The 16352-nt window shown below is 37.0% G+C and overlaps 1 protein-coding gene across 4 annotated transcripts in view; it reads left to right on the top strand.

Moving 5' to 3' along the window:
• FANCD2 (FA complementation group D2) overlaps positions 1 to 16352 on the top strand; it is a 51659-nt gene that overhangs the window by 138 nt on the left and 35169 nt on the right. For 3 of the 4 annotated variants that reach the window (XM_061127955.1, XM_061127957.1, XM_061127953.1), the window contains exons 2-15: positions 1394 to 1486; positions 3277 to 3417; positions 3956 to 4023; positions 4195 to 4298; positions 4701 to 4761; positions 5615 to 5667; positions 7467 to 7545; positions 9512 to 9636; positions 10665 to 10752; positions 11293 to 11397; positions 11904 to 12004; positions 12369 to 12477; positions 12694 to 12729; positions 15901 to 16044. In XM_061127955.1, the coding sequence (XP_060983938.1) occupies positions 1423 to 1486; positions 3277 to 3417; positions 3956 to 4023; positions 4195 to 4298; positions 4701 to 4761; positions 5615 to 5667; positions 7467 to 7545; positions 9512 to 9636; positions 10665 to 10752; positions 11293 to 11397; positions 11904 to 12004; positions 12369 to 12477; positions 12694 to 12729; positions 15901 to 16044 (1278 nt within the window). In that variant the 5' untranslated portion in view covers positions 1394 to 1422. Of the gene's footprint in view, positions 1 to 12; positions 419 to 1393; positions 1487 to 3276; positions 3418 to 3955; positions 4024 to 4194; positions 4299 to 4700; positions 4762 to 5614; positions 5668 to 7466; positions 7546 to 9511; positions 9637 to 10664; positions 10753 to 11292; positions 11398 to 11903; positions 12005 to 12368; positions 12478 to 12693; positions 12730 to 15900; positions 16045 to 16352 lie in introns of those variants that run through there. The other variant, XM_061127954.1, reaches the window with a different exon arrangement.

The following is a 16352-nucleotide window of genomic DNA, read 5'->3' as shown; positions in this document are numbered from 1 at the left end:
TGAGTGGGGGCAGCGGTCGTAGTCTCTCGAGGCTTCGCGACCTTACGGCCTGGTTTCTCGGTCCCAACAGAGTCTGGCCTTTACCTCTGAGCCTACGTGCCCTCAACCTCAGCTTCTTCAGCTGTCTAGTCGCGGGATAATACCTCGAGGTACCCTCCTGAGTCGTTAAAAAGAGGAAGCGAGGAGAGACTTTACCCCCATCCTCGCCCCCCGCCCCTCCCCGGAGAACCTAGTCCAGGCACCCCTCCTGGTTTCCCCGGGTTTGAGGCTGCTGGACGGGTTAGCACGTGTTAAGGGCGTGTTCCCTGAAGTCCTGAGGCCATGACTTGCCTTAGTTTTTCCTTCTGTAGAATGGTTGATAATGCTTATAAATAGTAAACGAGGCAAAGGATAAAGAAAATGCTTAGCATGACTCTTGGTAAGTAGTAAATGGTAAATATTGTTGGAACTATATATTGGGTAGTAGTTAAGAGACAGACAGGTCCTGGAGCCGGATTGCTAAATTGGAATCCCAGCTCTGCCACTGGTCATGGAATTTTCCAGGCAGAAATACTGAAGTAGGTTGCCATTTCCTACTGCAGGGGATCTTCCCGACCTAGAGATTGAACTCAGGCGTCTTGAGAGTAATGGTACCTACCTCAAAAAGTTTTGTGAGAAATAAACGAAGTATTAGATATAAAAGACTTAATTGTTTTTGTTAGATATTAGTATTTACCTTCCTGCCAGCCATTCTCATTTAGCAAATATTCTCAGAATTTTTTTTTTTAATGCTAGGTACCATGCTGGGCCCTAGGGATACCCGAGATAAACAACACTGGATTCCTGCTCTCAAGGAGCCCCTCAGTCTAGTGTGTCCTAAGGTTTCTTACATATACTCTGGAGCAGGAAAGCTGGAGGAGTAATCTCCTTTGGGGATAGGAGTCCAGTTTTCAAGGAAGAAGACATTTGATTGAGACTTTAAGGAGAAGGAGTAATTTGCAGGCAGAGAACAGCATTTCAGTTGCAGCAGGAATCATTTTTCGTTCACAGATGTAACCCCAACACCTAGCCCAGGCCCCAACATTGGAGTTTTGGATTAATGAGTTAAAGGAGTAGTAGATTGGGGCTAAATGGTGAAGGATCTTCAATGTCAGAGAACTGTGGGTTTTATTCTTCAGCAAGAGAAAAGTGATCTGGCTAAAGAAGCAACTAGGTAAACAAGTCGTGAAAATAAGCAAGTATTGACCAGAAAGAGGAGTTGAAGTTTTCTCAAGATCTGGCTTAGATAGCATTTTGTAAAGTCCTTGGTTTTGGATAGAGCATTAATTGTTTTCTTCGAGCTAATATTTTTAACTTCTCAGAATTTATCTAGCTTCTACAGACTAACTTATGTTCTCTGATTTGTTCTGCAAAGTAACTTAACTGAAGAAGACTTTGGTCAGAATGATTTCCAAAAGAAGACTGTCAGTGTCAGAGGATAAAGAGAGCCTGACAGCAGATACCTCTGGTAGGTGTCTAATCATTCGTTGCTTTATTTTTGTAGCAAATGTGTGAGGCACTAAAAGGGATATAAAGTTCCTCCTTTGAAGTGTTGGAGTCATCAAGGCTTAACAGGTAGGACACACAGAATCCTGTGTCAGGAGATTTGGAATTTCTACCTCTAATTGCATGTATGACTTTGGGCATGCCCAGGAAGATCCCCTGGAGAAGGAAATGGCAACCCACTCCAGTAACTCTTGCCTGGAGAATCCCATGGATGGAGGAGCCTGGTGGGCTACAGTCCATGGGGTTGCAAAGAGTTGGACATGACTGAGCGACTTCACTTTCACCTATAGTCTGTGAGTTTCAGTCTCCACATAAGAGGAATCTGCATACATAAGAACTTACCTATCGTACATCCTTTAGGTGCTGGGACACAAAGATAACTGCATAGTCTGTGCTTAGTCGCTCAGTTGTGTCTGACTTTTTGCAACCCCATGGGCTGCAACCCAGCAGGTTCCTCTGTCCTTGGGGATTCTCTAGGCAAGAATACTGGAATGAGTTGTCATGCCCTCCTTCAGGGGATCTTCCCAACTCAGGGATTGACCCTAGGTCTCCCACATTGCAGGCGGATTCTTTACCAACAGAGCCACCAAGGAAGCCCAAAACATCCTATTGTTGTTGTGTTAAGTCACTTAGTCGTGTCCAACTCTTCGGACCCTCACGGACTGTAGCCCACCAGGCTCCTCTGTCCGTGGAGTTCTCCAGGCAAGAATACTGGAGTGGGTAACCATTCCCTTCTCTGGGTATCTTCCTGACCCAGGGATTGAACCTGGGTCTCCTGTGTTGCAGGCAGCTTCTTTACCATCTGAGCCACAAGGGAAGCCCCTAACCCTTTAAAAACTATGGTCATCTTTCCTCCCTTAAAAAAATTTAATGATCTCAATAAATACTATGATGGTGATATATAAAGGAATAGCATCATATCAAAGCAAACACACCAGAAGCAAAGAAAAAGGACAGAGTCTGTCTATAATGAGAATGCAATTGACAGAAGCCCTAAGTATTTCTATGAGAAGTAGTTGATTGTCTTTTGTGTATTATACTCATCCACTCTATTAAGGCAATTCTAACATTGCTTCATTAAGGGAGGAGAGTAGATAATTGTACTGAACCTCACGTACCTTTTTGTTTATGTTTGCTTATTTTTTTAAAATTACTTCTCATGGGTTGAAAGCTTTGGGATGAAATCAGTCTGGACTTTGTACTCAAAGATATGAGGTAGGAGAATCTGCCATATTCTTTCTACCTCTGCATCCTGATCATTGGTTCTCAAGCTTCGGTGCAAGTAAGGATTATTACCTGCAGAATATAAATTATTAAAAATTTAGATTCCCAGCCTCCAGCCTTGAAATTTTGATTCTGTACATCTGGGATGTGACCTAAGAAAATTGGAAGAATATTGCTTCCAATAAGCTTCTCAGTGATTCTAATGTAGTGGTTTGTAGAGTACATGAGAGACCCTGACTGCTTTAGAATTTGGGTGGAAAACATTTCTATGCTTATTCTTGTTAGAGGTGGCATATTTTGAATTCTCCAAAAGAAAACTCGATAGGTGAAGATAATTCTGTTTGTTAATTGTTTTGTTTGTAAGCCATTATTGTTGACCCTTGTTAGAGATAAAATTTCACTGCAGCATCAGTTCCAGTATAGTCTCTCAGGAACCCATCAATTATCCTGGGGTTATTGTTCTAGGGTTTACATTTAAAGCTTTGTTCTACTCTTTCTTGTATTCTTGAAATTTTTTTCTATTTTCAGAAGCCAGGAAGCAGCCACTTTCCAAAAAGACAAAGAAATCTCATGTTCACAATGAAGTTGAAGAAAATGACAGTGTCTTTGTAAAGTTTCTTAAAACATCAGGAATTACTCTTAAAACAGGAGAGAGTCAGAACCAACTAGGTAATATTTTAATGAAAATCTTTTCTCTGGGTATAGTGAAAGGGCTCAGAACTGAATAGAGGATTTTCTAGAGAGGCAGTGAAGATTAGAAATGGGAGCACCATCTGTCTTGAGACAAGGATGAAACTGAAATTACATTTTAGTTAATGCATGTTAAGTGAAGTATGTCTAATTCTTTTTTTTTTTTTTAAAGCAAGAATGTTATATATAGTATTACTTTTTTTTCTCGTGACAAAATAAATACCCAGAGAGTATTTATCTGGGTTAGAATAATTGCAGAGGAAAATTTCTAAATAAAGCCATATAAGGCCCTACTTTAGGAGCATAGATTATTCTTTTCAACTAAGGTTATGGCATCTTTTTTTTTTAATACTTAGTGGCTATCCTTTACTAATGCTAATTCTGTTTTGCTGTGGGTTTATTAGGTTGAGAATACCTTTATTGGTTTCATCAGACAGGAACGTAGGTCTTAGGAAAGGGAGACCATAGTCAGAAGTGTTCAAGACACTGGGGACCAACTAGTCTTCTTTTCTCATAGCTGTGGATCAAATCGTTTTCCAAAAGAAACTCTTTCAGACTCTGAGGAAACATCCTTCTTATCCCACAGTATGTATTTTCTCCCTAGTACTTTTTTTTTTTTTTTTGCCAGCAGTACTCTTCCATTGGGAATTTAAAGTCACTGGCATTAAGTTGAATGTGCTAGAATCATTTTTACTAACCCACAGCAAATGTTAAACTAAAATTTTTACTCTTTTTTTTTTTTTTAATGTTACCAAGATAATAGACGAGTTCATTAGTGGCCTGGAGTCTTACATTGAGGACCAGGACAGTTTCAGGAACTGCCTTTTGTCTTGTGAACGTCTGCAGGATGAGGAGACCAGGTATGGAGATGAGTCATTGAGTCTTGGTGAAATTTTACACTAGTTGGATTGGGGGGTGTGGGGAGGTTAGATAGAATGCAGTTTTTTTTTTTGAATTTTGCTTTTGATTTATAGCTCTCTTTTTCTCAGAGTTTTAGCCTAACTTTTAAATTATTAAGTTCAGGATACTGAGACTAAGAATCCAGAATGTTTTCTAGAATGTATGTCATCTCTGTTGGTAACAATTTCAACTCTTTATTTCTCTGTGACTTAAGAGCTGTCTTCTCATGTGCTGTATTTCTTCTCTCACAGGATAGTTTCTCCTAAAAAACTAGATATTTAACCAATTTTATGGACAAAGGATAATAAAAACAGTAACACAAAATAGAAAACAAATTTCTCTCTCTCTCTTTTTTTTAACAGCATGGGTACATCTTACTGTAAGAGCCTGATTAAACTGCTTCTGGGGATTGACGTATTACAGGTAAGGCTGTGCCACTTTTTGTGTGAACATCTTATGGATTTGAGTTGTGGTGCATGCCCAAGTATAAATGGCTGGAGCACAGGATAGAGCAGGGTTAATAGGAACATTTGAATTTGTAGCAGTTTCCCACAGCCCTGTTGCTGAGATGAATCTGGAGAGCAATATCTGTGGTTTGGACTGAGCTGATTAGCGTATTATATCCTGAAGTCTTGTTTGTTCGGTCAGCCTCTGCTTCCTGTTTTGTAAAGCTTCATGCTATGTGCTCTGTATACCACATATGTCTCTGCTATATTCACATCTGCATCATCTCCTGTTTAGCTTTGTATTTGCTTATTAACTAGATTTTGCCATTTTCCTCCTCTTTGTCTCTCTATTTAGTAGACAATTTCTCCCGCTGTTAATCTTAGCATTCTCTCTTCCTTTTCATTGGAAATCTTGAATATCATTTAGTTTACTTAAATCTATAAGAGCTCCCTTGTTCTCCTGAAGAAAAATCTTCTTTATTGCAAACTTTATTGCAAACATTTATCAAATGATAATCTGTTAAAATTTGCATGTCATGGGTTAACAGTTGTCATTATAATTAATCATACTATTGATTATCTGATTATTTTAGTATTGCCTTGGTAGTCATTTTGCAATTTTTCAGAGGGTGGATTATTGATAAATTTTTGTATTCCAACATGTTCTGTTCAAAATATAGGAGGCATTCAGGTGGACATTCTTAAAATGAGGATTTCAATTATAGCAGGGTTTTGCCTCCAAGAATCTTGATGGAGAGAATTACCACTAATTGTTCATTTCTTTTGTACATTCGAGACCATCTCCTAACTCCCTGTGTCTTCTTTTTTAGCCTGCCGTTATCAAAGTCTTATTTGAAAAGTTGCCAGAATTTCTTTTTGAAAAGTAAGTGAAGTTATATACCCTGTTGTACTTATGTTTCTCTGAAAAGATTGCTCTGAAACATCATTGGTACCTCTGAAGAGCATATTTATCATGACTCCTGATTTTTAAGTGACTACTCAAGTTTAACTGTGGTGACTTTGAAATTTTAGTAACATGTCTATGTTTTCCTAGAAGGATACACGATAAACTGGTGGTAGTGATTGTTTCCAAGGAGGGGAGCCAGTTGGTTGGAGTCAGATATTGTCTTAGTACTATTCTTTACCTTTTCAGTTTTACACTGTATGTGTGCTACCATTTTTTAGAAATGTACTTTAATGGTTAAGATTCTAGGCTTTCACTATCAGGGGCCCAGGTTTGATCCCTGGATGGGGAACTAAGTTCCTGCAAGCCATGTGACATGGCCAAAAAAGAAAAACAAACACAGTTTGTTTGTTTGTTTGATTTAAAAAAATAAGGAAAAAAAGAGCAGCCTAATAGAAAAGTAGATAAAGATCATGAATAGATAATTCACAGAGAAGAAATATAAGAGCATTAAATGTTTTTTAATGCTCAAGTTCATTAATAAATCAAAGACAACAATTTCAAATAATGTTTTTTTTACTCTCAAAGGATCTCCCTTGTTGAGTGTAATGAACAGGCCAGGTCGTACGTCACTGGTAAACATATATAAAGCAATATAATCACTCTGAAGATCAGGAGGTTGTGTGTATCAAAACCTTGGATTTTGCTTTATGTTCAGCTATACCTCCTAATTTATCCTAAGGTAGTAGCTCTGAATGAAAGCAGTAATGAATATTATTACTGTTTAAAATAAAAATTGTAAACAGATTCTCAAATATAAGGGATTGGTTAAGTAAATTAGTATAGGTATATCATGTGGATATTAAAAATTATAAAAAGGATTATATAATACCATCTAATTAAAAAAATTCAGGTTGCAAGTCATATTTACAGTTCACTCAATATTTTGTTACAAAAAATCATTCATATACATTTACATAGACATGTATGTCAGTGATGGACATCTCTGGATGAGAGGATTCAGGTCATTTTTTTCCCCTTTTTAAAATGTGCTTTTTCAGTGTCTTATATGTATTAATAGTAAACTTGAAGGTTTATCTTTAAAAATTCATGCTTTGCCTGAATAGATTTCACTAGATGATTTGTGTCCTGGCTAGTCTTTTTTAGTAGTTAAACTTGACTATTATAAACAAAAATTGAGTGTTGTCAAGAAGAGGAGTTGCGGGTAATCCAACTTAGACATAGGAGGCTGGGAAGAAGGCAAAGACTGTCACCGTAGGGGATATAATACTGAGCCAACTTTTTTTCATCCATATATGGATGGTTTTTGATACTTCCACAGACATAATCTCATCTGACCTTCTAGGTTTCTATACCAGTAAAAAATATTCTGCTGTTTCAGTACTTATCACATCTAGGTAATTAGTTTTTACCTTTTAAAATAATTTCTCTTGCCCAATTTATTAATAATCTTTATTTTTAAAATTGTTTATGTATTTTAAGAGATACTCTCCAGACCTTTCTTCCCCTCTCAACCCTCCCCAGGTATAGTCACTAACAGTTCAGTGTGTCTTCTTCCAGACATCTTTCTCAACATACATGGATATGTCTTATGTTTTTTTGTATCACCTGTGTGTCTGCCGCAGCGTGCAACCTGTAGGTTAGTGTTTAGTAAATGTTAATTGAATGGCTGAGATGTTAGATGCAGTATTAATGTTTGCTGCTGTGTAGGTCAGACAGGCTACGTTCCTGATTTCTCATCTACCCTAACATTTCAGAGTGAACAGTGATGGAATCAGCATACCTCGACTCATCATCAATCAGCTGAAGTGGCTGGACCGAGTTGTGGATAGTAAGGTAGGCTTGGGGACTTTTTGGTCTCTTGTCTTTAGAGAGTGTGTTTTCTACACTTAACACCAAACCTTTGGAATTTGCAGGGTTTTTTGCCTTTCTAGACAGGAAATTCATATTTTTCTATTCATTAGCTTTTTTAGCTTTCGTAGTTTGAAAATCATGGTTATTTCATTCTTTAAATGTCTTCAAAAAAAAGAAATATATCTCACTGTGATGGAAGTGAAGAGTCTTGTCCAACTCTTTGCAAACCCATGGATAGTCCTTGGAATTATCCAGGCCAGAATACTGGAGTGGGTAGCCTTTCCTTTCTCCAAGGGATCTTCCCAACCCAGGGATCAAACCCAGGTCTCCTGCATTGCAGGCGGATTCTTTACCAGCTGAGCCACTAGAGAAGCCCATATAGATATATCATGTGGATATTAAAAATTGTAAAAGGCCATAGGGAAGCTCATAACTATGATGACTGGATGTGATTTATTAAATTAATTATTTGGACGGAATTCACGAATTTCTCAAAATACAGAGATTATTATGTTTTATTTTTCAAAAAAAGTGAGATCTGAAACCATTCTACTTCACTGCAGATGTTTTGATTTAATTACATATTGAGGAAAGTTTCTTTGGGAGTTTTGTTATTAAGTACCTTGGTAAAGATTAATCTGTTTTGAGCCTTGTGCTTACTCTTCAGAGTTCTTAAAATCATTCTACTAAGTTTTGTCACATTCAAAGGCTAAGTCTTTATTTGGAAGAACATGAGTTTTGGAGTCTCATCTGGGCTAGAATTTTGGGTCTGGCACTTATTAATTGTGTATCCTTGAGCAACACAGATCCCTACCTTTTAAAAAAGGGAATAAAGGTGTAAATATTAAGTGAAGTAAAGATACTAGATAATATGCCATCCAGCCTACTTTTTTGTTTCTTTTCTTTTTTTTTTGGAAATTAAATGTCTGCTTTTATTTATTTATTTATTTTGCTCTCTTTCTTTTTTTTTTTTTTTTATTAGTTGGAGGCTAATTACTTCACATCATTTCAGTGGGTTTTGTCATACATTGATATGAATCAGCCATGGATTTACACGTATTCCCCATCCCGATCCCCGCTCCCACCTCCCTCTCCACCCGATTCCTCTGGGTCTTCCCAGTGCACCAGGCCGGAGCACTTGTCTCATGCATCCCACCTGGGCTGGTGATCTGTTTCACCGTAGATAGTATACATGCTGTTCTTTTGAAATATCCCACCCTCACATTCTCCCACAGAGTTCAAAAGTCTGTTCTGTATTTCTGTGTCTCTTTTCCTGTTTTGCATATAGGGTTATCGTTACCATCTTTCTAAATTCCATATATATGTGTTAGTATGCTGTAATGTTCTTTATCTTTCTGGCTTACTTCACTCTGTATAAGGGGCTCCAGCTTCATCCATCTCATTAGGACTGGTTCAAATGAATTCTTTTTAATGGCTGAGTAATATTCCATGGTGTATATGTACCACAGCTTCCTTATCCATTCATCTGCTGATGGGCATCTAGGTTGCTTCCATGTCCTGTGTTTCTTTTTTTTAATATAGATACCGTCTCATTTGTGAAAAATCTCTAGGTGATTCACTTCTGATTTTAGATTTTGAGCTTGGGTGTATGTGTAGTTTACTCTTGCCTGGAAAATCCCATGGACGGAGGAGCCTGGTAGGCTGCAGTCCATGGGGTCTCGAAGAGTTGGACATGACTGAGCGACTTCACTTTCATTTTTCACTTTTATGCATTGGAGAAGGAAATGGCAACCCACTCCAGTGTTCTTGCCTGGAGAATCCCGGGATGGGGTCACACAGAGTCAGACATGACTGAAGTGACTTAGCAGTATGTGTAGTTGTCAGATGGTACACAAAATAATTCCAGCTCTATATTTTGTGAGTAGGAAGTCTTTCTCTATTCTGGATGCTGTGTTACAGTTCTTATAAATAGTGTCCTCCACTGCAGGATCTCACCACCAAGATCATGCAGCTGATCAGTGTTGCTCCGTTGTACCTACAACATGACTTTGTCATCAGCCTACCTGAGATCCTAGGGGATTCCCAGCATGCTGATGTGGGGAAAGAGCTCAGGTGGGTAAGCACCTTGTTGCCATCTTGAGCAAGACTTCACTGTGGGAGCCTGTTGCCACAGTATAAAAAGAGTAATAATATTGTGTTTCTTTCTGTATAAAAGAGAATAATACTTGTCTTACTGGGATATTGAATTTGACTTGTTTTTCTAATAATATATATTTAAGTAGATCTATGTATCTGTTGTGAATATGAAGTCTGGCTTATGATTAGGTATATAAATTTGATCTGTGGAGACGTAAACTTTCCTTTGTTTATTAGCATTTTTTTTGTTCTGTCAGCATTTCCTCTACCCACGGGTGTCCTCAATCATGACTGCACATCCATATGGTTTGTGGAACCTATTAAACATCAACATTCTTTGGTCTCTGAATGATTCATTCTCATGCACATGGTTGTGTCAGATCCATTGCAGAGATCCATTGCTTTCTAACATTTATGTGAAAAATTCTAATTGATAGAGCAGTAATGAAGAAAGGGTAATGCAACTGTGTATTTATCCTAGAAGTAATTAAAAACTTCGATTTGTAATACCTCCTTTTCTGTAGTTATCTGTAAATCTATCTCCACAAATGTCTAGTGATTTCGTTCCTTTGTACTTTTGGGCAGACTGCTCCTTCTGTGTGTAGCACTATACCCCTCACTTTGCCTGCCTGTCCTTTTGTATAACTTTCTTTTAGAATCCATTGCTATCCTTCTCTACTCTGTGCTACTGTAGCAGCCTGCGCATATAGGTATCATATTTATCATACTTCATTGTAATTGTTGTGGCTTTTCATTTTCCTTTTCTGAGGAAGGATTTCCTCTGAGTAGTGGGGATGATGAGATAGGGTTTCTTGTTGTTGTTTGAATTTTTCAAAATGTGCATGTATTATTTTTACTCAAGAGAATTTTAATGAAACATACTACAAATAGAATTTAATGGGAGCTAAGTATATCCTCTCTTTGCATACCTTGGATGATTTTCCCAAGTCATTACTTGCTCAGTTCTGTTAAAAGTTGCGTAATTTCTTTTCCACTGTTCCCAGTGACCTTCTAACAGAGAATACTCTGCTCACCGTCCCGATCCTGGATGTCCTTTCTAGCCTCCAACTTGAGTCAAAGCTCCTGACTAAGGTAGGGAGGACTCGGTTCTCCAGAAACAGAACTAGTCTTCTTGCCTCCCAGAACCAATGTCAATCATTCATTGCCCTGGACCAATTGTATATAATGAAAATTTCATTTTGAAACAGTGCTGAATGACACCTACTCTTTTTTTTTTTTTTTTGATGAATTTCATATGCTATACTGTGATATGTGAACTGTTTGTTTTAAGCAGTAAGTTTTAGTGGAAATCTTCTGTGTTGCCTGCATAGTTACAAACTGCTCCCATAGGAATAACAAATTTTTATGCCTTTCTGTAGCCAGTGGAAAATTCAGGCTCCAAAATGTAGGATAATAACACCTCTATATTTATCATCTGTCTGTTTTTTAAGAAGCTGTAGCATTAACAGTTGAGAGCTTGTAATTTGGAAAAAAACAAAATGTGTTTTTCTTCTGAAATTGCAAGTGAGAAGCTGAGTGAAAGAAATAATTTTTCTAATTTTACCTAATGATTGTTACTAGATTGAGATATTAACATGGAAATATGTAAGATTTTTGTGTTTTTGTGTTTAGGTCCGCCAGTTAGTGATGAGTAAGCTGTCATCTGTCAGTTTGGACGACTTACCTGTGATCATCAAATTCATTCTTCATTCGGTAACCCCCACAGATGCACTTGAGGTACTCTGCTGTTTCCCGACAAATACTGTAGGGTATTATATGCTGGAGAGCACAGAGATAGCTGTGGTGCTCTTGTGAAACTCAGCAGTCAAGAGAAGCCTAACCTAGAGGAAGATATATCAAGATACATTGTTTAAAAGGTTCTCATTGCTCTGCTCTGTCCTGAAACTAATTGATAATGCTGATTAGTCCAGATGGTATTCAGGGGAGAGAATGGATGTACTAGTCAGACTTATTGTTCTATATAAGCTGCTTTGGTTATATTTGCTATTTCAGTGTAATGCCTCAAGGAATTCTGGAATTTTAAGGAGCATGACGTACTGTAGTCGCATTAGTTATTTTCATCACCTGTCTTTTTCTAACTGCCTTGTTTAATAATTCATTTAATTTAATAATTCTTTCTCAGTCTTTGAGGAAAATGTTACTGTTCTTCTGTTGGAAAAATAAATTGTGCCTAGCTGCTATGAATGATCAGAACACACAGCTAACACATTTATTTGCTGTAGGTAATTTCTGAGCTTCGAGAGAAGTTGGATCTGCAGCACTGTATTTTGCCTTCACAGTTCCAGGTTTCTCTAAGCAAGTTGAGAAATAAAGGACAAGCAAGGTATAAACTCATGGACAGTTACCACCCTTTTTCTCACATGAGCGGAAAGTTTTCTGACATTTATTGTGGAGCCAGGACAGAAGATGTTAATATTTACAACTACAAATTATGTAGTAATATCACAATAATGTACTGCTATTGTTTTTCAGATAATATTTATAAGTATGTATATATACATGAATGTGTTTGTGTGTATTCGCTTTGCTATTCACATCAATCCCTGATAGACTGCAATAAATTTTTATTAGCCATTTTACGCATGAAGTTGTGACTAGTTTTAAGGCACATGCCTAGGAAGCAGGAATCCAGATCTTACAGGTTCTTCTCTGGTAAGAATGATTTCCTTTCCCTCTGCTACTTGTAGTTTTTCAGGAAATCGAGAAAACAGCGGTCAAGACTGTGTTACTCTTCTCTTTGATGTAATAAAGTCAGCTATTAGATACGAGAAAATCATTTCAGAAGCCTGGATTAAGGTGAGTGAGATCTTTGAACATTGAGGAAGAAGTGGGTGGCAATCAGTGACGGATGTGTAAGTAAAGGTAGTTGAAATAAAAGTCTTGAAAGTCAGTCAAAAAAAAGAGAAGAAAGTCAGTCAAGTAGAAATAATAGATGATGGTTTGCCAGTTGAGCAGATTGGTTCAAACGTGTTCTTATGTGTTGTAATATTTTTGTGACCCTTGTTTTTCCAGGCAATTGAAAGGACCCCCTCGGAGACTGAGCACAAGGTAATGTTCATCTTCTGTGAATTTTAAATATTATAGATGTAAAATTAGTGATATTGCCTGACTTTCTCTTCCCTGCTGTTTGCTCTGGCATCTTCCAGTCGTGCTTTTGTAGCTGCTCTAGTAAACATTAACTGCTTGAGGAAGATGATCTGAAGGGATGGCTTGCCAGATGGTCTTTATTCTGGCAGTACAATGAAATAAAATATCCACAAGAGGAAACAGTAATGTTCCAAACAGTCACAGTGAATTGCAGTCAAAGAAGCTAAGTCCCCTCCCATGAGGAGATGAGCACTAGAGTCACCTGGGTCATGAGTCAGGTATTTAGGCTCCTCTGTCTGATTGCCCTTCCTCCAATTTCACATGGAGTTGTCAGGATAGTAGCAGTTCATGTTTTACTTTCTTTTACTTGATGAGTGAACCAAACAGCCCATTTGTTAGTGGGGTGATGATACTGAATCTGTCTTAATTCTGGAGATGTTTTCTTCAGTCAAGAAGACAGATGATTGAGTTCCTTATGTGCTCATTGGTTCCGTTTAGGGATTTTCTTTAGTTGAAATCTCTTGTTTTGGAGGGTTTTGTTAGTTGGATTATCCAGGTGTTGGATGACTATTCTAAAAGCTGTTGTGATATTGAATAAAATAATGAAAAACTCAGTTTTTTGTGTGGTGGCAGGATAGGAGGGGGATCAAAATATCCAAGACAACTATTTTATTATTGCATAACCCTTGGCCTCCTGCATAGCTATTTTTACAGATTTCTATTCATTGTATAAATATAATTTTGTGTTCTGACTTTTTCTCTCTTCACATTGTATCATTAACATTTTATGTGTTTCTGTGTTGTCTTTATTTTCATTTTTAACAGCTGTATTTTCTGCTGTAATCTATCCTAATTTTGGTGTCTGAGTTGGGCCATCAGTGAAAGGATGTCCCAAGTAATTTGTTGTTTTTTGTTTTTATTAATTAGAACATCTAACCTTTTTAAAAATATATTTTACTGTTAATTGAGATAAAATTGATAAACTAATAATATTATATTAGACATACAATGCAAGGATTTGTTATTTGTATAAGTCATTAGCAAAATGATCACTACAGTAGTTGGTAATGTTCATCACTGTACGTTGCTAGTACAAGTTTTTTTTTACTTGTGGTACGAACTTAAAAGATCTGCTCTCTTAGCAGCTTTCAGATGTGTAATACAGTATCATTAACTATATTCACCATGCTGTATGTTGCATCCCTGTGACTTATTTATTTTATAGCTGAAATTTGTACCTTTACTCATTTTACCAGTTCCCTCCCACCACCTCTGGCAACCACCAATCTGTTCTCTGTATCTATAAATTCATTTTTGTTTTATTTTTTAGATTCCACATATAATTGAGATCATACAGTATTTGTCTTTCTCTGTCTGATGTATTTCAGAATGATACCCTCAGGAATCATCCATGTTGTTGCAAATAGCAAGATTTCATTGTTTTTAGTGGCTGAATGATAGTCTCTCTGTATGTCACATGTCACATTTTCTTTACCCATTCTGTCAGTGGACTCTTGGGTTGTGTCATGTCTCAGTTATTGTAAATAATGCTCTAATGAACATGGAGGTACAGACATCTTTGCAAATTAGTGTTTGTTTTCTTCAAATGCATAATCAGAAGTGGAATTGCTGGATCTTAGTAGTTCTAGTTTTATTTTTTTGAGGCCCCTCCACACTGTTATCCATAGTGGTTGCATCAATTTACATTCCCACCAACAGTGCACAAGGGTTCCCTTTGCTGTACCTCCTTTGTTATTTTCGTCCAACATTTGTTATTTTTTGTCTTTTTGATTATAGCCATTTTAACAGATGTGACGTGATACTTCTTTGTGGTTTTGATTTACCTTTCCCTGGTGATTAGTGATGTTTTACATCTTTTCATGTTGGTTGGCTGTATGTATGTCTTTGGAAAAAGAACTGTTCAGATTCTCTGCCCATCTTTTAGTTGGATTGTATTTTTGCTTTTGAGTTGTGCAAGTCCCAAGTAGTTTGTTCTTTTCTTTTTTGTCCTGCTTGGCTTTTTAAACTCTCTCCCTCTCCTTTTTTTTTTTTAAATTAAACACAGGTAATACAAGCTAATTGGGGAGGGAAAAACACCACAAGTATCTAAATATCTGTAAAATAAAGTTTACTTCCAATCTCTGTGCCACTCTTCTGGATTATCATTCTTCCAGATTTTTCTTATTCATACCCGAGTTGTGTATGTGTGCAAACACAAGCATACTCACTCTTATACTTACACATATTTGTACTTGTATATTGTTTTTATAAAAATGGAATCTTACTGTGATTATTGCAGTTTGCTTTTCTTTTGCTTCACAATATAATGTGAATGTCCTTGTCAAAAAATTTAGTATATCTCATTTTTAATGGCCATATAATATGTTGAAAATGACCATCATAATTTATATAACCAAGTTCATATTGACAGACATTTTCAGTCTCTAACTTTTCACAAAGTAATTTTCCTAATGATAATGAAAATATATACTGAATTTGGCAAGTGATTTTTTTTCCTTAATAAATGTGAAGCTATTCAAAGTTGTTTCTGTAATAATACTACTTTTACTTGTATTCCAATATTTTTAAAATAATTTTATTTGTTTATTTATTTTTGGCTGTACTGGCTTTTCATTGCTCCACGTGCTTTTCTCCAGTTGCAGCGAGTGGAGGCTACTCTCTAGTTGCCCTGCTCAAGCTTCTTATTGCAGTGGTTTCTCTTGTTGCAGAGCATGGACTCTTGGGCTTTTGGGGTTCAGTAGTCATGGCTCTGGGACCCTAGAGCACAGGCTAAGTAGTTGTGGCACATGGGTTTATTTGCTCTGTGGCATGTGAGATCTTCCCCCATCAGGAATTGAATCGTGTCTTTTGCATTGGCAGGCAGATTCTTTACTACTAAGCCACCAGGGAAGCCCTTCAGTGTTTTCCTAAAGTATACCAGTGGCTAATAGTTGTGACAGTTCATTTCTCTGAAAAATCTTCTAGGTTTTATGAAAATGTAGGTACTCCCATGGGATTATGTTGAGCTAATGCGTAGTCTTAATGGAAAAAGTTGAGAGCTGCTGTTTTGTTGTAGTAAATGTATGGATTTAGTAAACTGTTTTTCTATTGGTGCATATTTATTGACAACAGATTTTTGACCTGGCAATGCTTCTCATCATCTATAGCACCAACACTCAGACAAAGAAGTACATTGAAAGGGTGCTAAGAAATAAGATTCGATCAGGCTGCTTTGAAGAAGATCTGCTACAGGGTACATTCTATATTCATTACTTGGTAAGTTGTCAGAGAAATCAGGCAGCATTAGTCTGAAAGTTATAGAGGTTCTTTTAACCTTTCCTACCTTGTGTGGAAATCATGACACCGCCACCTTTGCTGGGTAATAATGTTTTACAGGGAGCTTAGTATATTTCAAAACATAGTGGGATTATTACCACCTTGATTGTGACATAATAAATATTAATACAACCAAACTAAGATTGGTTTTCATCTTTTTAGCAAAAAAAGCACAAAATTGGTTCAACAATTTGTTGAACAATAGACTCAAACCATGTATTCTCTTTTATAGGAAATATTGTAATTCT

Source organism: Dama dama, chromosome 24 (assembly GCF_033118175.1).
Source record: "Dama dama isolate Ldn47 chromosome 24, ASM3311817v1, whole genome shotgun sequence".
In the NCBI taxonomy this organism is placed as follows: Eukaryota; Metazoa; Chordata; class Mammalia; order Artiodactyla; family Cervidae; genus Dama; species Dama dama.
This window is presented reverse-complemented; position numbering and strand designations above follow the sequence as displayed.